This window comes from Giraffa tippelskirchi, chromosome 11 (assembly GCF_054371585.1).
Source record: "Giraffa tippelskirchi isolate mGirTip1 chromosome 11, T2T-mGirTip1v1.2.pri, whole genome shotgun sequence".
Taxonomy (NCBI): Eukaryota; Metazoa; Chordata; class Mammalia; order Artiodactyla; family Giraffidae; genus Giraffa; species Giraffa tippelskirchi.
Genome location: NC_137285.1, coordinates 143,851,074 through 143,874,672, shown reverse-complemented (window position 1 = coordinate 143,874,672; position 23,599 = coordinate 143,851,074). Strand labels below are relative to the sequence as shown.

At 51.2% G+C, this 23,599-nt stretch overlaps 1 protein-coding gene across 11 annotated transcripts in view; it reads right to left on the bottom strand.

The window, feature by feature from the left end:
* The window catches only part of ALKBH3 (alkB homolog 3, alpha-ketoglutarate dependent dioxygenase), a 171,088-nt gene that overhangs the window by 41,883 nt on the left and 105,606 nt on the right, over positions 1-23,599 (bottom strand). For 2 of the 11 annotated variants that reach the window (XM_081545032.1, XM_081545030.1), the window contains exons 9-10: positions 11,464-11,523; positions 8,880-9,286 (exon numbers count right to left, since the gene is read on the bottom strand). The exons of 6 other annotated variants lie outside the window; for them this stretch is intronic. In XM_081545032.1, coding sequence (XP_081401158.1) covers positions 11,491-11,523 — 33 coding nt within the window. In that variant the 3' untranslated portion in view covers positions 8,880-9,286; positions 11,464-11,490. Of the gene's footprint in view, positions 1-4,303; positions 4,569-8,879; positions 9,287-10,669; positions 10,983-11,446; positions 11,524-23,599 lie in introns of those variants that run through there. 3 more of the 11 variants (XM_081545029.1, XM_081545028.1, XM_081545031.1) reach the window with 3 other exon arrangements.

Below are 23,599 nucleotides of genomic sequence, written 5' to 3'. Positions count from 1 at the left end.
CGTACACCATGGTGAGGAGGACGTGGTTCAGTTCAGTCACTCAGTCATGTCCGACTCTTTTGACCCCATGGACTGCAGCATGCCAGGCTTCCCTGTCCTTCGTCCTTCACCATCTCCTGGAGTTTGCTCAGACTCATGTCCACTGAGCCAGTGATGCCATCCAACCATCTCATCCTCTGTTGTCCCCTTCTCCTCCTGTCTTCAATCTTTCCCAGCATCAGGGTCTGTTCAAATGAGTCAGCTCTTCGCATCAGGTGGCCAAAGTATTGGAGTTTCAGCTTCAACATCAGTCCTTCCAACGAATATTCAGGACTGATTTCCTTTAGGATGGACTGGTTGGATCTCCTTGCAGTCCAAGGGACTCTCAAGAGTCTTCTCCAACACCACAGTTCAAAAGCATCTATTCTTCGGTGCTCAGCTTTCTTTATAGTCCAACTCTCACATCCATACATGTATTTGTTTAGTCTCTGCCTTGTGACAGTTCCTGGCTAAACTGTTTACATACTTTGTTTCACTCAACCATCACAACCCCCTGTTCAGTGAGGCCTACTGTCACCCCTTTTTCACACAGAGGGAATTTGAGGCTCAAAACAGTTAAGAAACTGAAGAACTAGATTTAAATCAAGGTTTGCCTAACTCCAAACGCCATGCTTTTAACCACCACGTGGTGCTGGTGGCGATCTGGTGAGCGAGTAGAGATGCCATTGGATGGCTGACCCAGCACATCCCTGACCCATCTCCTCTGCCAGTTTCCTCCATCCCCACCCCCTGTAGGTGCTGGAGAAGGGAAAACATTCTCTCCACAAGGCAAGGCTGAGAACAGCAGCCACCGGCGCTGAAGCAAAGTCTTCAGCTGCTAAAGTCAGCCTCTTGTGTGGGATAAACAACACATTTGTTCTAGCCATTATTCCTTGGGTTTCCTATTACACACAGCCAGGAGCCTTCCTGATGATCCATTGGCAACAGGTGATCTGTATTTCAAGGTGTTCATACACGTTTCTTGGCTGGATGAGGCTTAAAAACATCCATCTACTTTTGAATCTCCCCCAAACCTCACTGAAACGATAGTCAAGGGATGGTTTTGAAGCCATGAAAGTACACGGATAGGGAGAATGGGAGAGGGAAAAACAGCATGAAAAAGGCTGCTGCTAATTGGCAACCAGACAGGTTGTAGCTGACTTAGATCCCAGAAGGCTGGATCCTAAACCAACACTTGGGGAAAAGCAGACATTTAACCTGATTGATGCTGCAGAATCCCCCAGAGGATCAGGAATTGTCAGCCTCCAGGATCTCTAGAGGGCTTCACAGGTGGCTCAGTGGTAAATAACTTGCCTGCCAATGCAGGGGATGCGGGTTCAATCCCTAGGTCGGGAAGATCCCCTGGAAAAGGAAATAGCAACCCACTCCAGTATTCTTGCCCGGGAAATCCCATGGGCAGATGAGCCTGGCGGGCTACAGTTAATGAGGTTGCAAAAGAGCCAGACACGACTGGCAGTGGGAGTGGTGGGCTGAGATAAGGGGTTTGGTTGAAAATTCGTAGAAAAGCAGGTGGAGTCACAGGTCCCCTTCCCATTCCTTGCAGTTGGGCAACCCCACTTGGACTCTGCCCCTCCCGCTCACTCCCACCTGACAGAAGATGCGAAGAAACTGAAAGAATCTTCTCTGGAACTCCCAGAACCCCAAAGAAATTGACACCAGAGGTTCCCAGAAACAGTTCACCTTGACCTGCCCACAGTGAAGCTGCAACATGGCACCCTCTGCTCAGCTAAAAAAACAAACAGAAAACAAAAACCCCTAACACTTGCATCCCACCCGAGAGATTCCAGTCTAATGGTCCGGGATGTGGCCTGGACACGGGGATTTTAAAATCTCCCCACAAAAGTATAATGTGAAACCAAGGCCGAGAACATCAAGGCTGTTGAAGCCACGTGTCTCCCTCACTGAGGTCCATCAAAGCCGCTCTAGCTAAGTCCCCACGGCAGAGGCTTCTGGAAGCATTTGGAAGGAGAGCCCAGTCTTTATCTCCGGTTTAAACTTTCCTGAGGGACAGAACCGACAGCTCCACTGGATGCCTTAAAAGCACCTTAGATCCAGACACACTCCACGATCTTTACCCTCAAACCTTATCACCCCTCATCTCACGGACTGCCACTGCCATCCACCCCTTAACAGAAGGCAGCATCCTAAGACTCATCCTTGACATGCCCTCTAAACTCTGCCCTCTGAGCGTCTCCCACGACCGCCACCTTTGTCCCCCCATCTGCCCCCGTCACACTGACCGACCACCAGCTGTCAGTAGAACGTAACGTGATAGTCTCCTCCTGACAGATCTCCCTACAGGTCCATTCTCTATGCCACACCAAGCAAGACCATCTCAAAACACCAGTGCTGGTCATGCCAGTCATCCCTCAGCTACAAGCCACCCATGTTAGATCCGTTGCCAGGGGCTGCTGTAACGAAGAACCACAAGCCAGGGGCTTCTGTGACTGAGCTCTATCGTCCCACTCCTCTGGAGGCCATAGGCTGGGACCGGGTGAGGCAGGGCTGGTCCCCTCTAAGAGCCGTGAAGGAGAATCTGTCCCACGCCCCTCCTTGGGCTTCTAGGAGCCTCCAGCATCCCGTGGCTTGCTTGCGTCTGTCTCTGTGTTCAAACCTCTCCTTTTTAAAGGGACATCAGTCATATTGGATGAGGGCCCACCCTTATGACCTCCTCTTAACTTGATCGTCTGCAAAGAGCCTATTTCCAATAAAATCATACTCACAGGGGACTTCCCTGGTAGTCCAGTGGTTAAGAATCTGCCTTGCAATGCAGGAGACGCAGGTTTGATCCCTGGTCAGGAAACTAAGATGCCACATGCCAGAGAGCAACTAAGCCCATGCCCCCATGGCTGAGCCCACGTGCTCCAGAGACCGCGTGCCACAACAAACTCGTGTGCCACAACTAAGACCCAACGCAGCCAAATAATTAACCAAATAAAGGTAAAAACTCACATTCACAGGTACTGGGGGTTAGGGCTTCAGTATCCTTTGGCGGGCGGGAGAGACACGATTCAACCCTAATACATGGCTTCTCACTGCTTTTGGAATCAAGACCAACCTCACCCCAAGGCTGTCCTGTTCCTGCGAGGTCTGGCCCAGCTGTCTCTCCCACTTAATTCTCTCCCTTGCTCTCTGGGCTCCAAACTCCCTGGCCTCCTTCCTTTTAAACACAGCTCACCTTCTACTGTCTCCTGGAGAGCGGAACTCTCTCCTTCCTGCCCCCACTTACCAGCTCCTACTAGCCCCCTCCATCCCTTCCTAGTCTCTCCCCGCCCCCACTCCCAGGGCAGGTCATGTTCCCCGGGACACACTCTCCTCGCCCTCTCCACCTGCAAAACTACATGGCAACGAGCTGTTCATTCTGTCTTCTCCACTAGAAAGAAGGTAAGCTCCCTGAGGACAGGCACTAAATCAGTTCTGTTGACAGCATCACCCATGCACTTCCTCCATGTGGGCAGAGAATCATATCTACAACAGGAAGATGTCATCCTCCAATATGGAGGCACAATAGCCTTCTTAGTGGCTGTGGAACCAGAGTCTCAGGTTGGAATCCCAATGCCACAACAGCCATGGTAGGTCACCTAACCTTCCAGAGCGCGAGTCTTCACTGAACAATGGGACTAAGGACACCCACTCCCCATCCCCATAACACGTGGCACCCTGCTCTCCAAGTTCTAAAGGGAGTTCATTCTCCTCTGCCTGGAAAATGTATGAAACTAGGGGTCACAGCAGGGGCAGAGGCTCCCAGTGCCACTGTGCCCACATCACTCTCCCTGTCTGGGGTGTATTTTATTCTGTCCAGGGTGGGAGTGGGACTAAAGCAGTGGTCTAACCTCTGACAGACGCAGTGCCCCCTCCCTTTTATAGTAGATATTTAGTAACATTCCCTTTACTTCCCCAGATGAAATTCTTGGGAACAAAAAACTACCAACTCACTAAACTAAAATACAAATACACACACACACACTCTGCTCTAATGCTAATACACAGGAGAAACAAAAGAAAAATATTTTATACTAAAATCACAGACATTTCAAAACTATTTCAGTAATGGTATGACTACACTAAAGGCATACATTTGAGAGATGACAGCAAATGACCCAGCTACAAATGCAGACCACCACGGAGCATTAAATCAGCCACTCAGACACCGCCTGTGGCATTGCCAGGGAGGTCTCTATTTTCTGAGATGGTGAAAAATGCCTGGTAAACATGAACAAAAGAGATCAACGTAGTTGCAATCTGGAAAAATGAACCAAATATAAACAGGCAAAAAGTACTTTGTCTTTAGATGTCAAACAGAATGATATTCCAGGTTCAGATACTTAAAAACAGATTTGTCCCCACAACAGCTGTTTTCGAAGCGTGGTCCCCAGACCATCAGGGTCGGCATCACCTGGGAGTTGTTAGAAACACACTCACTGCAGACCCAGTGAATCAGGAAGCTGGGGCGGAGCTCAGGGATCCGTGTTTTCAGGCCCTGCGTGTTCAGGTGTGGAAGCGCTGTCCTGCAGGAACGTGGGGAGGCCCTGTGGGAAGCAGGAGAGTTTTTGCCCAGCCCAGAATCTGCAGCATCCTTGGCCAGTGGGCCGCCTGTCACTGGAGTCACCCAAAATGCACCCACTGAGTTCTGAACATCCCTGCTGAGGGCCACTGGGCCATCGATGGTCAATAGGAATCCTCTCTTCTCAGGTTTCCTGAAATCCTGACCTTGGCGTGGGACCACTGAGAGGGGGCAGGCGTTGGAATGAGCAGGAGGTGGGGCAGGGAGTCGCAGAGCCAGCTGGAATGCCAGGTGTCCTGGCCCAGCCATGCTGCTCATCCCGGCAGGGTTGGCCAGGGGACTGGTTCTGCTTCCGGTGGCTGGAAGTGTTGGGGGAAAGGGAGGCTGAGCTTCCAAAGGGCCTTTCAAACCGCAGCTGCGCGTGCTTGGCCATGGAGGCAGGCCTGGTCTCGGCTCCCCGGCTGGTAAGGGGAGGGCGCAGAGATTTGTCCTCTAAGCAGCTGTGACCATCTGACAGTCCAAGACATTACCCATGACCCAGCCCAGCCCATTCCATGAAGGAAGGAGGGGGCAGCCTCCCGGGGTCTGGGCTCCTGCAGCTACAAAATTTGGTCCTAGAATGCTGAGAGTGCCCGCAGGCCCCCAGGAAGGGTGCTGGACCTAGAGCCACCCTCCCACCCTCCATGAGATCTCTCCACCCCTGTCCTGACCAATGGGCAGCCCAACAGACCAGGAAGGGCTAGGATCCATAAACGGCTCCAGTCATTCCAGTCCAGCGTGGTCTGGACTATGTCTATGCCAGCACATGGGGCTGGCCGGACGAGCCCATCTCCCTCCATGGTGGCCTGGGGGTCTGCCCATTGGTCTCCGCACACACGCGCAGGAGCTAGCATCAAACTGGTGGTTGCCTTGGCAGAGATGGTCAGTGTTCACCCGAATCCACATCCTCCCCTCCTGGGGCACACACTAGCCGCCAGGTCCCACCTCCCTCACTCTCAGGGGTGGCCGTGTGATGGGGTTTTAGCAACAGGACAGGAGTAGAGGCAGCCTGTATCAGTTTTTTTAAGTGTAGCTGGACCTCCTCACATTCTCACTTTCTCTTTCTGCCCATTGGGTGCAGATGACCACAAGGACCTAAATAACGGTAGGGCCTCCAGGTGGAGGGAGCTCGGGCCCCCTGATCACTGTGTGGAGGAAGCCACATGCAGAGCGGAGCGTGCCTCTCGACCTCATATGTGAAAGGAACGTACTTCCAGCGTGCGTGCACCACCAGAGAGTGTGTGTCTTCACTCGTTAACATCTCCCGTTACACCAGTGCGTAGAGATTCTCAGGTCTTCTCCGCTGCAGCTGGCAGTGGGGATGGCGTTTGTCAAGGTCTTTCCCTTACAGTCGGGTGTGAATCTCTAACACTGATCCCACCTTCCACTTGGATAAATTGAGGCTGATCATCAGAGGTGTCTTGGCAACCATGAATGCACTCATCAAAAGTCAGTGATGCGTCATATGCCACAAGTTAATGATTGTCAACAAGCCGGGCCGGTGCTGGGCTCTGAGAGCACAAGATAAATGTGATGCATTCCTGCCCAGGGGCTGAGGGGGTAGACCTGTGGCCACGCGGTAATGATCACCACGGGGAGGGACATACCAGGGGCAGGAACACCTGGCAGGAAGAGCCCAGATCCAGGGGGGATTTGTCCTGTCTGAGAGGCTGGGAAGACTCCACCTAGCAGTGGCAGGTAATGAGGACAGCCCTGAAAAAGAGGAGGGAGAGGCTAAGAAAAGAAGGGGAGGGAGGGAGAAATTCCAAGAAAGGAGAAGGGCTCGTGCAAAAGCAAGGCATGTGAAAGGGCTTAGTTGTTTGGGAAGTAGTGATGGAGATGAAGTATTCTAAGGACCAAGTTAAAGACAGGGCTGGTGGAGGGTGGGGAAGGCATCACTGGGACCAGATCACAGAGAGCCTGAGTCCAGCATGAATGTTGGAAGGTTACGAGGAATGGAATGACACCATCCATACCATCCTCATCCCAGGGCTTCCACTTGGAAAATATTTCACATACTGTGATAGAAGAGCTGTGTACTCTGCTGACACTCACAGCAAACCCATGGGGCAGGTTCTCTATGATCCCATTTTGCAGATGACAGAATTAAGGTTCCAAGCATTTAAAAACTTGCCCAGCGCCACCCAGTGTAGGGCTGGGACTTGCACTCACTAGAAAGTAAGCTTCCTACTTTGTTTAGGTCACTGCTGTAACAGAGTCAGCCCTCAAATATTTGGGGGGTGGTGGTGAATGAATGAATCTAATTCCAAAACTCTACAGCCCTCATCAGACTTTTTATTTAGAAAGATGCCCTTGGTTCTAGCGGGATGGAGAACAGAAGCGGCAAAGCCAGCAAAAAGGTTTGGCAGCACCCCAGGAGAGGCTGGACCAGCACAGCAGTAGAGGGGATGGAAGTGAGTAAAAGAGCTGGAGTGGGCAGACTTTGTGGACCAATCAGGTAATAGGAGCTACAATTTATTGAGGATAATAAGATAAGATGGTTGGATGGCATCACTGACTCGATGGACGGTGAGTTTGAGCAAGCTCTGGGAGTTGGTGATGGACAGGGAAGCCTGGTGTGCTGCAGTCCATGGGGTCGCAAAGAGTCGGTTGGACACGACTGAGTGACTGAACTGAATAGGAGCTACAATTACTAAGTGTCTAGCCCTGTCCTAAGCACTTCACCAGTATTAACTCAATATCTCTTCCCTGCAGGCCCATGAATAGGGGGAATCTCCTTAGCTCCATTTCACAGATGAATCATTTGAGGCACGGAGAGATGAAAGGTCACGGATCTAGTAAATGATGGATGTGGGACTCAAAGCCAGGCACACCAGGGTCAGAGCTCTGTGCAGGGAGGAGGAGGGGCAGGAGAGGAGGCAAGGGTGGCTCCCAGGTTTCTGGCGGGGTGACTGGGGCAATGAAGACCAGCCAGGCAGCAAGCCAGCAGACAGTCCGGCCTCCTGGCTGGGCCAGCATTCTGGGTGGCTGTGTTTCTCTGCGGGCCCCTGAGGTCACTCTGGAGGAAGCCGTGTATGGGACTACAGATGACTCCACCCAGCGCTCAACCCCAGCAGTGATGACTGTTGCCGGGGGCCTGAGGATGTTGACAGCCATGGGGGGGCAGGCTTGCAGAAGCGGGGGCCTGGATGGGCAGGGGCTGAGCCCTGACAATGGGGGGGCCAGCCCTAGCTCCCCACTTTCTCCATATTGCCAACAAGTGACCAGCCCCCACCCCAAAGCCCGCTTTGGGCACCTGACCTTTGCCCCTCCTGGCCAAGGCTGTGGTGCCTGAGCTGGGAGTCAGGATGTGGGGGCTCAGGCCACATGGAAGGAAAGGGCTGGGGCGAGGAGCCGGGGAAGGACAAGGTCCAGCTCGGACCCCCTCCCGTGAGCAGAGACCTGCAGCCACCACATGGCCCCAGGCAGCAGAGGAAACAGGAGGCTTCTCAAAATAGACCAGGAGCATGCAGCTCGGTGGCGGCATTTCCCTGCTCCCACCATCTGGCCAAGCTGGGGCCGGAAGAGGCGGGGGGCGGGGGTGGCGGGAGCGGCGCGTGGATGGGCTCCCCTGTCCCCGAGCCAAGCAGACACCCACCATCACCCAGTTCCTCTCCCTGCTAGGTTTTCCCTTCCTCTTCCCTGGACTCTCATGACACGGCTGCCAAGGCAAGGATACTTGCCATGCGGGAAATGAGGCAGGTGCGGCTCAGAGAGGTGAAGCGACTGGTCCAAGGCCACACAGCTGGCAAACGGCAGAGCCCCCAGCGGAGACATGAGGCAGCCTGCCCACCCCAGAACCTGCTAGGAGTCTCCTGCCTGTTGGCTCAATCTCTCCTTAGACCAGCTCCCCTTGAAAGCCAAGTTCATAAAGACCCGCCTGGTGGCACTGGCCCGCCTGCGCTGGGCGGGCCAGGACAAAGGGAGGCTTGGTGCTGAAGAATGGTTGGGGCGCGGTGGGCAGACCCTGCTAGGATTCTGCAGGGGAGGAAGGCGGGGCCCCCTCGCAGAACCTTGAGGTTCTCCCATGCTCCGTAGTCTCCTCAGGATCACTCAGCCCAGAGTGTTCGATCCCCTTCCAGCCCCAGAGAAGGGGCCCCACACAGGCCTTGCCCACCATCACCCACACAACCTCCCGGCCTGAGCTTTACTGCTGGAGGTACCATCACACCTGCTTCTCTCAGCTGCCGCGAAGGGGTGGGCAGGGTTGGGCAATTCCTCCTCATTTTAACCAAGGGTCCTGAGGCTCAGAGAGGTAAAGGGGTGTCTCTGAAATGAGGCAACCAGCCGGAACTTCAGTCTGTGGCTTTCATTCAGTCGCTCAACAAGCATTTGCTGGATGCAAGCTGTGCCTGGGGATACCGCTGGGGCCACACACCCAGGGAATGCAGTCTTGAGACGCCTACTCCAGGGCTCTTTCCTTGGCCCCTGGACTCCTTCCTGCACTTGCAGTGAGGAAGGTGGAGGGGGCGGCGGGGTCTTGCTTCCAGCGCTAGCCCAGCAGGGTGGGTGACGAGGGGGCGCTGCTGGGTGTCACCGCGAGGCTGCCCTGCCCCGACGCTCAGCCCAGAGGAAGGCCCGCAGCACCCAAGGCTGGCAATGTGCTTCACAACCCAGTGAGCAGACCCCGGGCCGGTCTGAAAGCCCAGCGGTCTGGAGGTGGGCTGAAGGCGAAAGTGGCCTCAAGTCTTCCATGAAACAATGCTGGAGTGAAGGAAGGAAATGAGGGGGAGGTGGAAGGAAGAAAGGAATGAGGCAAGAAGAGAAAAGAAGGGAGAAAAAGACAGAAAAGCAAGGATGACTGAGAGAGCCTCTTTGTGAGGAGAAGAGGGGAGAAGAGGACAGAAACCCTGATCTGGAGCTGAAAGCCCAGTTCTGAACCCTAAAGAAGCCTGAGTCTTTCTCTCTGGTCTTCCCCCCAGAGCTGTGGTCGCCCCGAGCTTCCTGGAACCCAAGCGGTATAAGCAAGGTGTGTGGATGGGGCTCACCAGGGAGGGCTTCCTGGAGGAGGGGAGCCAGGACCCAGGTGACGGACATGAGCGTGGAGGCTATGGCTAGCGGCCAGTGGCAGCCTCTGCAGGTACACACGTCCTGCGGCTGTGTCTCTTCTCTGCGGGCTTCCCTTTCAACGAGAAATCTAGGCGAAGCCCATCCTGGTTATGATCTTCCTCCCAGCTTTGAGGCTGCAGAGAGGGCTGGAATTGGAAGGGACCGCTGGGCTCCAGGGCCAGCCAACAAATAGCACCAGGCCCCATGTACCTGCCTGGAGACCCTCTGGTGAACTACAGATCCTGGTCTTGTGGAGTGCACCATCTGATGGGAGAGATGAACACCTGTGCTGAGTGAGGCCGCTCACTGAGGAGCCGTGAGCCACGGGAAGGGCAAACGGGGACCCCCTGAAAAACAGGGGCTTCAAGCGAACCCAAAGCGAGGCTCCCTGCCCACCAGCAAAGGCTTGGCTTCCCTGAGCCTTTTCCTGGCCCGCCCTGAAGCTGGGCATACCAGGGGCTGCTATATCTTCACCAGGCAGGTGGGAGCAGGAGAGAACGTAGGAAGGAAAACCACATCCATTGACATCTTCTGGTCCTCTCCCGAATCACTCTGGTTGGGATTTGGGGATTATGCCAAAGCCTTTGACTGTGTGGATCACAATAAACTATGGAAAATTCTGAAAGAGATGGGAATACCAGACCACCTGACCTGCCTCTTGAGAAACCTGTATGCAGGTCAGGAAGCAACAGTTAGAAGTGGATATGGAACAATAGACTGGTTCCAAATAGGAAAAGGAGTTCGTCAAGGCTGTATATTGTCACCCTGCTTATTTAACTTATATGCAGAGTACATCATGAGAAACGCTAGGCTGGAAGAAACACAAGCTGGAATCCAGATTGCTGGGAGAACTATCAATAACCTCAGATATGCAGATGACACCACCCTTACGGCAGAAAGTGAAGAAGAACTAAAAAGCCTCTTGATGAAAGCGAGAGAGGAGAGTGAAAAAGTTGGCTTAAAGCTCAATATTCAGAAAACTAAGATCATGGCATCCAGTCCCATCACTTCATGGGAAATAGATGGGGAAACAGTGGAAACAGTGTCAGACTTTATTTTTGGGGGCTCCAAAATCACTGCTGATGGTGATTGCAGCCATGAAATTAAAAGACGCTTACTCCTTGGAAGGAAAGTTATGACCAACCTAGATAGCATATTAAAAAGCAGAGACATTACTTTGCCAACAAAAGTCCGTCTAGTCAAGGCTATGGTTTTTCCAGTGGTCTTCTATGGATGTGAGAGTTGGACGGTGAAGAAAGCTGAGCACCGAAGAATTGATGCTTTTGAACTGTGGTGTTTGAGAAGACTCTTGAGAGTCCCTTGGACTGCAAGGAGATCCAATCAATCCATCCTAAAGGAGATCAATCCTGGGTGTTCATTGGAAGGACTGATGTTGAAGCTGAAACTCCAATACTTTGACTATCTTATGCGAAGAGTTGGCTCATTGGAAAAGACCCTGATGCTGGGAAGGATTGGGGGCAGGAGGAGAAGGGGACGACAGAGGATGAGATGGCTGGATGGCATCACCGACTCGATGGACATAAGTTTGGGTAAACTCCGGGAGTTGGTGATGGACAGGGAGGCCTGGCGTGCTGAGATTCATGGGGTCGGACACGACTGAGCGACTGAACTGAACTGAACTGAACAAAAAAACCCATACTCATGGAAGCCTAAAATTCATCATTAGAGACATTTGGGAAGAGGAGGTGTTGAGTGTTATCTTATAAAAGAAGAACTTCAGATCGAGCCTAAGTAACCTTGGTCCGAATTACCTAGCTTACTCCATTAAGCATGTGCATTTGGGAGTCAGGTTACCTTGATTTGAACATTACCTCCACCGCTTTAGATTCCTGGATAAGTTATTTCACCTCCTCGAGCTTCAGTTTCCTCCTCTGTAAAATAGGAATAAGTATAGTACCTACCACACAAAGCGAAGATGAAATAAGGTAACATACATAAAGCCCTTACCTGATAGTGTGGCATTTAGAAAACATTCAGTAATTGTTAGCTGTTATGATTTATTATTGCTATTGCTGTCTTCTTTATGATTACCAACTTTGTACCAAGCCTTGTACTTGGCACTGCAACCATGAAGAGGAATAAAACAGTCCCTGTGCTCCAGGAGTTCATAGTCAAATACACAGGGCAGGCGAAAGTCAGCAGGCAGTTGTTCACATATTAGTATGAATTAGCTTCATAAACCACTTGTCTTTGAAAGGGGGAAGATTGTGAGATCAAGTCTGTAGGAGAGACAGGGTCACACCATAGAAAACACTTGCCTGAGCCTAGAACATCAGGGGAATTTGTCCATCCTCTTTTGTTGCATTGGGATCAGAGTGGGGATACAGAGCTGACCTCTGGGACAGAAACCAGGGAAATCAGCTTCCAGGCAGATTCTTCCAGACTTTGCTGGTCCTTGGCCTTAGGAAGTTCCCTGCAGGAGGTGGGGGAAGGGGGAGGCATCCGCCTAAAGTGCCAGAAAGGAAAAATCTTCTGGGCCTGCCAAAGGCACATCATTGTTCCCGCCATACTCCAGCCTCAGACCCACCTCTGTGGAGACCTCCGCCCTGCCTTGGCCTTGAACTTGGGAACGCTGGCTTCTCTGCATTCTGTTTGCTTGGGAAGAGCTGCAGGGCCTATTCTGGGAAGTTGGCTCGACCTCCTGCCCTGTGTTCCCCGCTCCTCCCCTAGACGGGGACAGATACTGCTGGGGCCTGGGCCACCTCCGTGGTCTGCGAGGAGGCTCAGTTCAGAGGCAGGCAGAGCGAGCCTGGGAACGTGGGTGGTGGAGTGGGGAGGCTGGGTGGGCTGGTGGCCCAGATTTCACTTCCTATCCCGCTTCCCTCCATTTCCAGACACCAGCTGGGGCTGGACACAGACCACAGGCCAGCAGGAAACCGACAGTCATCTCCTCGCTGTGAAGCCAAGACTCAAGTTTTGCTCCAGCTTGGAGTTGGGCATCCTGTAGCCCACCTGGACCCCACCTGGATGGCGTCCCCAAGGCCTTTCTGATGGAGGCTAGGAGTCTGTCCATCAGGTCCACCACCCCCACCTCCGCTTCAGCACAGGAGCAAACTGAGGGCAGGGTGCAGCTGAGACCTGATGAAAGTGACACAGTCGGTTGGTTGCAGGGGTCACATCCAGGCCCAGGTCTTCTGACTTCAGGTTGCCGGGAAGTTCAGAATAAACACAGGCATGAATGAACAAATGTATGAAAATCCTGATGCCTATGCCCCTGCCACAGTGACAGGGGAAATTAAGAACCCATTAGACAGCTCTTCTTGAGGAATCGAGAGGACCAGGACACTAGAAAGAGGAAGAGGGTCCGGCAGTGCCCACACCATGCCAGTTCTTGGAGTGGGAGCATCCCTAGAGCTTATTTACCTCTTCTGGGATGGGAGTGATAAGGGAACACTTTCCTTCATTTAGTTAACAGAAGTTTATTGGGGGAATATCAAATGCTGGGGGCTTCCCAGGTGGCACTAATGGTAAAGAATCCTCCTGCCAAAGCAGAAGACATGGGTTCGATCCCTGGGTCAGGAAGATCCCCCGGAGGAGCAAGTGGCAACCCACTCCAGTACTCCTGCCTGGAAAATTCCATGGACAGAGGAGTTTGAGGGGCTACAGTCCATGGGGCCCCAAAGAGTCAGACGCAACTGATCAACTGAGCACACACCTAACAGCATTTGCTGGCCATGAAATTTGCCCAGCAAACCCTTCAGACAAGGTCCCTGCACCTGTAGGAGACAATCAAACGACAAGCCAGCAAAGGAATGGGGGATGACCCACGGCAATGCCCATGTGATGGAAGCAAACAGGGTTGGGATGTACTTGACAGAGAGGAGGGTATGGAGGGGTTTGCCCCTCTGAAGAGGTAGCATTTAGGCTGAGCCCACAGAAAGAGAAGGAACCAGCCTGGTGAAGCTCTGGAGAAAAGGCTGTTCCAGGCAGCCTGGAACAAAGTGCAGAGGTGCAAAGGCCCTGAGGTCAGCATGATCTCAGCATTGTCACCAGAAAAGATAAAAGGCCACAACAGGTGGCTGGAGCTCCATGAGGAAGCAGGGGGAGGTACCAATAAGGTCTGTGAGGTGGGCCAGGTCACACAGGGTTTTGTGACCAGGGTGTGAAGCTTGGGTCTTATTCTGAAAGCACCAGGGATCCAGGGAAAGGTTATAAAACAGGAAGGTTGATGGGATCCAATTTATGTGTTAGGAACATATTTTACTCTGAATGGGCTTCCCTGGTGACTCAGACAGTAAAGAATCCGCCTGCAATGCAGGAGACCCGGGTTCGATCCCTGGGTCGGGAAGATGCCCTGGAGAAGGGAAATGGCAACCCACACCAGTCTTCTTGCCTGGAGAATCCCATGGACAGAGGAGCCTGGCGGGCTACAGTCCATGGGGTCGCAAAGAGTCAAACACGACTGAGTGACTAACACTTGCACTTTCAACACTTTAGTCTGAATAAAGGGCGGGTGGGGATGAGATGGGAGAGAGGGGGGCAGCCGGGAGACTGGCTAGGAGGCTGTGCAACGATCAGGATGAGCGATGCTGTCACCCAGAGGGAGGCAGTGTGGACGGCAAAAGCAGCAGGCTGCCTGAAGAGAGCTATAAGGAACAGGAGTGACGGAGCTGTTGAAGGAGTTGATGCCTGAGAGGGAGAGACGAGGGGCGCTTTCTGGCTTTAGTGACCCAACAGATGGCTTTCTGTAAGCCTGGGGGACTGAAATGAAGTGCTTGGCTTCAGACAAGTTCAGTTAGAGACGCCTTTAGACATCCAAGGGAGACGTGAAGGAGACAGCTGGATGGTCCCAGCAATGACAAGAATTGTGATCCTCATATACGCTTTGTGTTTCTATTTCCTGTTTGCCGTGCATCTCCCGACCAGGCTCTGCCCCGCAAGGGCAGGAGCTAAGCCTGGCTTTGCTCATAACCCTGTTCTCAGCCCTGAGGCCAGTGCTGGGCTGGAGCCTGGTGGGCGGGGAGGTAGGGAAGTGCTCAGTTAAATATTTATAAAATAAACCGAACAGAGAGAGGCTGCTTGCTGGGTGTGTAGCCTCTCTGCTGGGTGGGAGCTGAAAATCGAGGCCCCCCGAGACAGACCCTGCCCGAGGAAACTGTCCAGGTTGACCCCCTGGGAAACTCGGGTGTGTAGCTGGGTGTGTAGCCTCTCTCTGCTGGGTGGGAGCTGGAAATCCAGGCCCCCCGAGACAGATCCTGCCCAAGGAAACTGTCCAGGTTGACCCCCTGGGAAACTCGGCCACTGGCTTCCAGCTTTCCTATCTCTCACTGTGGTCTCCTTCCCTTCTGCCAACTTCTTGCCAGGAAAACACAGTCCCCCCCAGGCATAAATCATTAACTAGAACCACCTCTTAGGCAGGCGCTGCACTTCAGTTCCCAAAGCACTTTCCTGCCATTATCTTGAGTGATCCTTCAGACTACCCTGGGAGGTGGGCAGAGGCAGGCCCACTTGATGGCTGCTCCCCCCAGGAAACGAGGGAAGAAGTGTTTAGGGCCTCACTGGCACGATCGGATTTCACCAAGAGTCTGGGGGGTGTTCTGTTGCCCTGGGATATTGCACTTAAAATAGAAAGGCAGAGAAGCCCCTAAAAAGAGTGTGGCTGGTGGCATTGCAGGCTTTGTGACCGCTGGCCAGAAAAGAGTGCAGGGCTAGGGGAAGTACCCTTGGGGACCCTCTCCACGTAGCCCCTCCCCATTTTGAATAGGAGTCCGTGGAACAGCCAGCCTCCCTCTCTGTTGCTCCATGTTCACAACCCAGGCTCCCCCTCTTCTGAGGATGACTCCTACCAGGGGTCCTTCCCAGCCTCCTCCACAGAGTCACCCACGTTCCCAGGCTCACTCTGCCGCCCCCTGAGCCGAGCTTCCCTGCAGGCCACGGAGGTGGCCTAGGCCCCATGTGGCATCTGTCCCCATCCGTGGGAGGAGGCTGGAAAGAACCTGCTGTGCTGCCTTGGCCAACTCCCTTTTTTGTCCCTGGGCCTCAGTTTTCCCATCTGACAAATGGGAAGTTGGAGGAAACTGGACGGGTCCCTGGCGCCCCTGCAGTTCTTTGAGTCTCTCTTTGATCCAAAGGTTCCTGGACCCCAGCTTTGAGCTGTCCCCAGGGTGTGATCTGAAGGCTCCCGCCCCAGGCCCCCACCCCACGGCCCCCGCCCAGGGTCACCCCTCTGGTGCCCCTTTCCTGGTGCCAGATGGTCCCCCAGGAGTCCCTCCCATCTCCAAACAGCCTCCGCTTGGTCCAGCAGACACGCGCCACCTGCTCTCCACATCGAAGGCCCGTGGCCCAGGCTTGGAACAACTTCTCTCGGTTGGGCAAGGCTGTGACAGGAAAGGGGCAAGACCCGAGCCCTGCTTGGAAAGCCAGTTGTGCAACACAGCCCTGTGAGGGGAGGCACGTGACCGACGGGAACGGCCGCCGGAAGGAGCCAGGGCCTTCTTTGAAATGAATATCTTGGCAAGATCGACAGAGAAAAGGTCCTTTCGGACTCCACTGACTCTGGGTCACTGCTGATGCATTCGGCTGCGGCGCCGTGTCCCGGCCTCATCCCCGCACACAGAGCCCTGCTAGGTCACTGTCACATGGCACGTGGGGGGCTGCAGGAACATATAAGCCACCCTTCCGGCTTCTGCACACCCAAACCTCTTATTTGTACTTACAGGCAGTCTAACCCTGCAGCACATTCATCTGGGTATCCTCTCCCAAGACAAGCAAGCAGCATATTTTTAGTAACAAGTGAAAATCTTTTGTATCAAGCCTAATAGACAAAGCAGATGATGTCTTCGGATGCTAGTGGGGGTGGAAGTAGGTATAGAAGAGAGTTTAATGGTGAAACAGATTTTTTCTTCTTATAATGAAAGATGTTTCTAAAGATGATGAAATATTGACATCATTGTTTGGAATAAGTGCATGATAATGGCTGTGTGTATTAGGCACCTACCATGTGCCAGAACCAGGGCTCAGAATCAGATTTTTTTTTAACTTCTTTCAGTGATTAAAGGCATTAAAATATTCTTTTCCCCCTTGAATCCATTTTTGCTGTTTTTGTCTTTCAGAGAACCTTTTGTATCTAAACGTTCACTGTACTGGCATAAAGTTGTTTATAACATTCCCTTCCTCATTTGATGTCTGTAGGATCTCTAGTTATGTCTACTCTCATTCCAGATACTGATCATTTGTGTTCTTTCTTCTTATTAGTTTCACAGATGAGGAAACTGAGGTTCCAGGAGATAACAGGACCACCTGAGCGATAGTTAGTGGGTTAAGAAGCTAGAATCCAAACCACATCTGATTCTCCCTGCCCGCCGCCAGGCCCTTTATGATTATCTCTAAGCACAACATTTAATGGGTGATTTACACGTGACCCAGTCATAACACCTCCATCTGCTCAGCGTGTTCCTTAAAAAGTTACCCCTGTTTCTTCACGTCCCCTCGTGATCTCAGTCCAAAGCGTTCCCCATGCCCTCCCTCTCCGTGGTGGCCCAGAGCGCATCCTGTTTCTGCACCTCCTCCCTCCCTCCCTCTGCTCAGTGTCTGGAAGAACCCCCAGCCCTGTCACTCTCCTCTCCCCTCTTCACAGCGGTGACCGACACCCAAACAGACCCTATACGCCGACTTGGCGAGTGTCCGTCTCCCCAACTACGATGGACACTCACGTAGGCAAGGACCACATCCCCTGCTCCAGGCACATAGAAAGTGCATGACAGATATTTCTAGATAAGTGAATTAAGTGAAAGCAATGAAATTCTGCTTCTCAGTCCCCCTCTTGATATCGTGGGGAAGGCCACCCATCTTCGGGGTGACCTGGGGGGTGGTACCCACTGCTCTGCCGCCCAGCCCTGCTTTCTCCCTCCCATCCCACAGCCCAGATCCAAAATCACTGCCTGACTGTGCCCTGCACACATATCTCCTTCTCACAGTTGGCTCTGGGGGTCCCTGACCATGCCAGGTGGGACTTACAGGCTCACCAGTAACCCCAAGGCCGAGTCCAGACCAGAGACCCATACCCCTGGCTCCCAGACCCCTACAACAGAGTTAAGGCTACTGTGCGCCTGGTCCAGGCCTGAGCCCTGGGGACAGATGTTCTTGGAAGACGCATCTTTACTCCCTCCCCTGTGCCAGAGCTGTGTGCACACATGTGCAGCCACATACAGACACCCACACAAGAACAACAACGATAAAGAAAGCCAATAGTTTACAGTGGTGATAAGTTGTTTGAAAAAAAAGTTTAGAAACAGGAGGAAGCGATCAAGAGGGTCTTGGGATGGGAGAGGCTGGTGAGATGGGTGGTCCTGGGAAGGCCTCTCTGAAAGGGGAAAGGTAGGGCAGCTTAGGGCACCACCCACCACCCACAGCTCCCTGGGTACCGTCATGCAGGCTCTGTCACCCTGTGAATTAGGAAGGGGTGTTGTTGGAACCCCCCAGGCCCACCCACAGTTCCCGTTTCAGCTCTAGTGAGCTGTCTACATCACCAGTGTTAACCAAAGCTTTCTCAACAAACGCAGTGTGGCTACTCTACACCTTCAAAGCCACAAACAGACAAGGACCCAGCAACCGGCCCTCTTCTTTCAGCATCTTGGCGGGGAGACTATTTTGACTGGAGGTGAAGAGAGAAAAGGAGATGGTGATGGTGTCCCCGCAGGGAGAGGGGCTGAGGCCGAGGAAAGCCAGCCTCCCTCCTTCAACATTTTGATCCAAACTGACGACGGCCACAGGCACCAAGGCTGCACCGTCCCCCACCCGGGCATTCGGCCAAGACATCAGGCTCATGAGCAAAGTGTTCCCAGAGCTTAGCTGCTGGGCTGGCCTCCTGGACCTCGGAAGGCAAAGTTCCCAGAGTAAGAAAGATGAAATTCCTTCCCATGTGACACGGTGGACAAGGGGTGATATGATAGAGGGGTTGGCTAAAACTGGGAGGACATCTACAATGTTGCACAGGAAGAAAAGAACTGGCCTTTATTGTATAAGCATTCATCAAAAGTGACCCTATCCAACAAAAAAAAAAGATAAACTTGGCTACTGTGGCAGATCATTCTTCTCCTGCCCGTTACCATACATCCTGACTTGCAGCTTTGTACAGTGAGCCTCTGTGCTTCTCTGCCTGGGGCTTCCCACCATTTGCAGGAAAAACAGTGCTTGGGGGAGGTCTGAAGTGGCAGCAAGTTAATGTCCTCGGGGGGCTGACTTCAGTCAGTGCTACAGGGATCTGATGGATAAATACCCGGCTTGCGGCCCCTCTCATGGGTCTATGTCGTGTATTACCCAGTCCCCCAGGAGTTTCCCACTCGATGGAGGCCAGCTGTGCACAGCGGCCACCTGCTCGGTAATGCAATCTGTGTCAGTGTCCTTCCGACCTTATCTTGTTTCCCCACCCCCTTGCCCTTTCCTGGGATCACATCTCAAATAAGCTGCCCTCAAATCCCTTCTCAGGGTTCACCCTTGGAAGAAGCAAAAATAACCACATAGATGATGTTCTGGAAAGGAGACCATGCAGTGGGGTCTGGGCTCAAACCCTGGCTTCATCTACTTCTCTCCAGGTGACAAACTTCTGAGCCTTGATTTCTTCACGTATTCAATAGGAGTGATGATAACAGTACCAGGATCAACAATTTGTTGAAAGAAATGAATGAGATAATTCATGTTTTCTTAGTAAACAGTATTTGTAAACACTCAAAAACTACTAGCTGTAATTAACAGATGGTCATAAAACAGCCAAGTAACAGACAACATTTACAAAAGGTGACAAGCAAAGGATTATTATCCCTAATAAACAAGGACTCAAAGTTCTTATTCAAAGGACAGGAATACATGACCACAGAAGAGTAAATGAAAGTACCCAATGTCTGCATTAAAAGATTTCAACCTAACTTCACTAATTAGAAAAGAAACGCTAAGAAAACCATAGTAATTCAAGGACATAAAAATTATACAATTGGCAACATTTCTTAAAGATTGTAATATCCTATGATGATAAGAGTGGGGCTAAAACAGACAGCTGATGAAAACACAAATTGCTCCAATCTTTCCGTGGGGATAGTTTGGCAGTTAGTGTTCAAATCTCAAATTCACAAACCATTTGTGGGAATTCCTCAAACAGAAATTCCACACTTGTGCAAAAAAGGCTCTGGTGAAAGAATGGTCATTACAACATTATGCACAGAAAACAGTTCTAAAACCCAAACGTGGTTGATAGGGGGTTAAATGACTGCATTACATCATATGCAAACAACCAAATTCTAGGAAGCCAAGGAAAAGAAAGAAAGGGGACTTCCTTGGTGGCCCAACGGCTAAGACTCCCCACTCCCAATTCAGGTGGCCCGAGTTTGATCCCTGGTCAAGGAACTAGATCCCACATACAGCAGCTAAGAGCTTGAATGCCCCAACTAAAGTTGCTGCATGAACGTGAAGGTGTTAGTCCCTTAGTCAGGCCTGACTCTTTGCCACCCCACAGTTTGTAGCCCGCCAGGCTCCTCTGTCCATGGAATTCTACAGGCAAGAATACTGGAGTGGGTTGCCATTTCCTTCTCCAGGGGATCTCCCCAACCCAGGGATCAAACCCAGGTCTCCTGCATTTCAGGCAGATTCTTCACCATCTGAGCCATAAGGGAAGATGCTGCAAGCCACAACTGAAAAAAAATCCTACATGCTCCAACTAAGACCTGGTGCAGCCAAATAAATACATTATTTTTTTAAAAAAAAAGGAAAGAGAGAGATTTAAATGTGTTGTCGAGATGATATTTATTATGAGGTAGAAGTCACACAATTCTATAGACAGCAAGACCATACTTTTGATTAAGTAATACTTTAATACATCCTTATAAATTTTTGTAATTGGATAGATAAATCTGAAAATAACATATACCAAGCATTGGCGATTATTTCTGAGGTTCAGGATTACAAGATTTTGTATATCCAAGATATACATTTCTATAAGGGGCTTCTCAGGTGGCACTAGTGGTAAAGACCCTCCTGCCAATGCAGAAGACATAAGAGACTGTGGTTTGATCCCTGGGTCAGGAAGATCCCCTGGAGGAGGAAATGTTAACCCACTCCAGTATTCTTGCCTGGAGAATCCCCATGGACAGAGGAGCATGGAGGGCTACAGTAGTCCCTTGGTCCCAAGGAGTCGGACGTGACTGAAGTAACCTAGAACACACCCAAACACATCTCTATAATGTTTAAAATTTTGAAACAAGCATATGATCAGAAAAATCCAGGCCAATCTGTTCTCTCTCTTCTCTTGAGCTAGCAGGACACCATGCAAGCATTACCACCCACCTCCCAAGAACACAGGTAATTCTGAACACCAAGGAGGTGCCTTAAAACGGATCATTTCAAATGAAGAAAGCTCATAAAATAGTACATGCACCATAAAATTAATTTTAATTTATATTTTTGTATATTATTAGTTAATTAACCTTACTCATTAATTAACAATAATGAATAAGGCTACTATTAATACCAAGAAAACACTGGAAGAAGAAATGAACAAAATAGTAACAGAAGTGGCACACTGGTGAGTTTTTGTTTTTCTTTCTACTTGTTTTGTATTTTTGTATTTGTCGTATTTCCTACAATGAGAAGATCAGTTCAGTTCAGTCGCTTAGTCGTGTCCGACTTTTTGCGACCCCATGGACTAGAAACAAAGCATATGGATTTGAAAAGAGATGCCATCAAGTTGGAGTAATCTCAACAAACGTTAGGGGGTAAGTGAGGACATTCTAAAAAATTGATCACTTTATGTCAACATGTAGATCAAACAGAGGACACGTTAGGTGGATGTAAAGCCTCACTGGGTACCTGCAGCTTTTTTCCTAGTAATAAAAAGGACAACGGCCGTAAACAACACCTCATCCTCCGGCCCTCATGAGAAGGTCTGTGTCTCATCAAACTTCAGTCTGGATTAGGTTTCAATGAAAGAGCACTGGTGAGTGACTTTACTCCAGCCAGATGTAAACCACCCGGAACCCGCTCGTGAGGGCTACCCCCGGCCCTTTACCCAGATTTAAGGGACAACAATCGTAAACATTCCTTACCCAGAAATGATCATAACAACAATCATTAGTACCAAAAAGCTTTCCCAATCAAACCCCAAATCCCAGCCTCTCCCACTCAGGGCTGAGTTGTGCCTGGAAATAAAAGGAATGAACACTCCTTACCGGTCCTGCTGGTACAGAAGCATGGGAGGGGCCGTGAGCCTGGAGAAGGACCGTCCCCCTTTGATGGTTAAAACCCCATCTTCTCCACCGGGAACTTTCATCCGTTTCATGTGGGTTATTCAGGCATTAAGTAGATGAAGTGTTTCGGCTAACCTGAGGACCATTGTCTCAAGCAGGGAGAGATAAACAAGTCTCCCCACTTCAGAAAGATGGGGTGATGGGAGATTCGGGGCCTCCCAAAGCATATGGATATGAAAAGAGATGCCATCAAGTCAGAGTAATCTCAACTAACATCAGGGGGTAAGTGAGAACATTCTGAAAAATGATCACTTTATGTCAATATGTAGATCATCCTGTGGACAGCAGCCCACCAGGCTCCACTGTCCATGGGATTTCCCAGCAAGAATACTGGAGTGGGTTGCTATTTCTTTCTCCAGAGGATCTTCCTGACCCAGGGATCGAACCCTCGTCTCCTGCATTGACAGGTGAATTATCTACCATTGAGCCACTAGGGAAATCTGTGTCCATTGCTACTGCTCATTATTTATGGAGTGTATTCTACATGTTATACAAAAATGATGTCCTTGGTTACCCACAACAGTCCTACAAGCATTATCATCCCCATCTTACAGATGAGGGAAATGAGGCCCAGAGAAATGAGTGACTTGTTCCCATGGTGAGACCAAGACTCCAATGCAGGTCATTCTGACCTCACCACCAGAGACGATGGTTGCATTCAGGGGGAGATGTCACCAAACAATCCTGGTGGGTTCTTTAGGCAGGATGCTCAGTCTATTCATTTCCTGCGGTAACAAGTCACCACAAATTCAGTGGCTTAACACAGAAGTATATTAGAGTTCAGAAGTCTGAACAAGATCCCATTCGGCCAAAGTCAAGGTGTTGGCAGAACTGTATTTCCTTCTGGAGGACTCTGGGGAGAATCCATTTCTTTGCCCTCTGCAGCTTCTAGAGGGGCCCACACTCCTTGGCTCCTGGCCCCTTCTACCACCTTCGAAGCCAGCAGTGACCAATCCAGTCTTTCTCACTCTTTGTTTCTCCAAATGCCATCTCTTTGTTTCTCACTCTTCTGCCCCCCTCTTCCGATGTCAGGACCCTGGTGAATACCCAGGGCACACCTAGGTAAGCCAGAGTAACCTCCTTGAAGTCTGCTGAGTAGCAACCTTCGTTCCATCTGCAACCTGAATTCCCCGTTGCTATGTAACGTAACACATTATCCACAGGTTCTGGACATTAGGATGTGTACACCCTAGTTGTGCGTGCTAGTGGGTGGGGAGGACACCCTTCTGCCACCACACTCAGAGGCACTGTGACTGGAGTCACCAAACCCAGAGTTTCATTCTCACCTTCTTGTGGGGTTTGAAAACACCAATTCACCCTGACCAAAATATCCAAGAAACTGATTCCTAGGCTGGGAACATCAGTGACTCATCACAGTGAGGAAGGCCCCTGTCCTGGTCCTGATGGGGTCAGAAAGGCCCAGCATGAGACTCTTCACCCATTCTTACTTACGTTTACTGTTATCAAAGGAATATCTGCTCACAGAAAATATCCAAGCATCAGAGAAGTGCGTAACTACAAGGCCCTATAATGTGTTCATCAGAACCTGTCTCCAGCTCTCACTGGGCACACAGCTGGCCTTCTTTTCCCAGCCTCCCCTGCAGCCCGGTGTTGCCACGTGACGGGTTCTGGCCAATGGGAATGAGCAGAACTGAAGTGCGCCACCTCCACGCCCAGCCCCAGAAATCCTCCTTAGCCATCCTCCTGGGACACT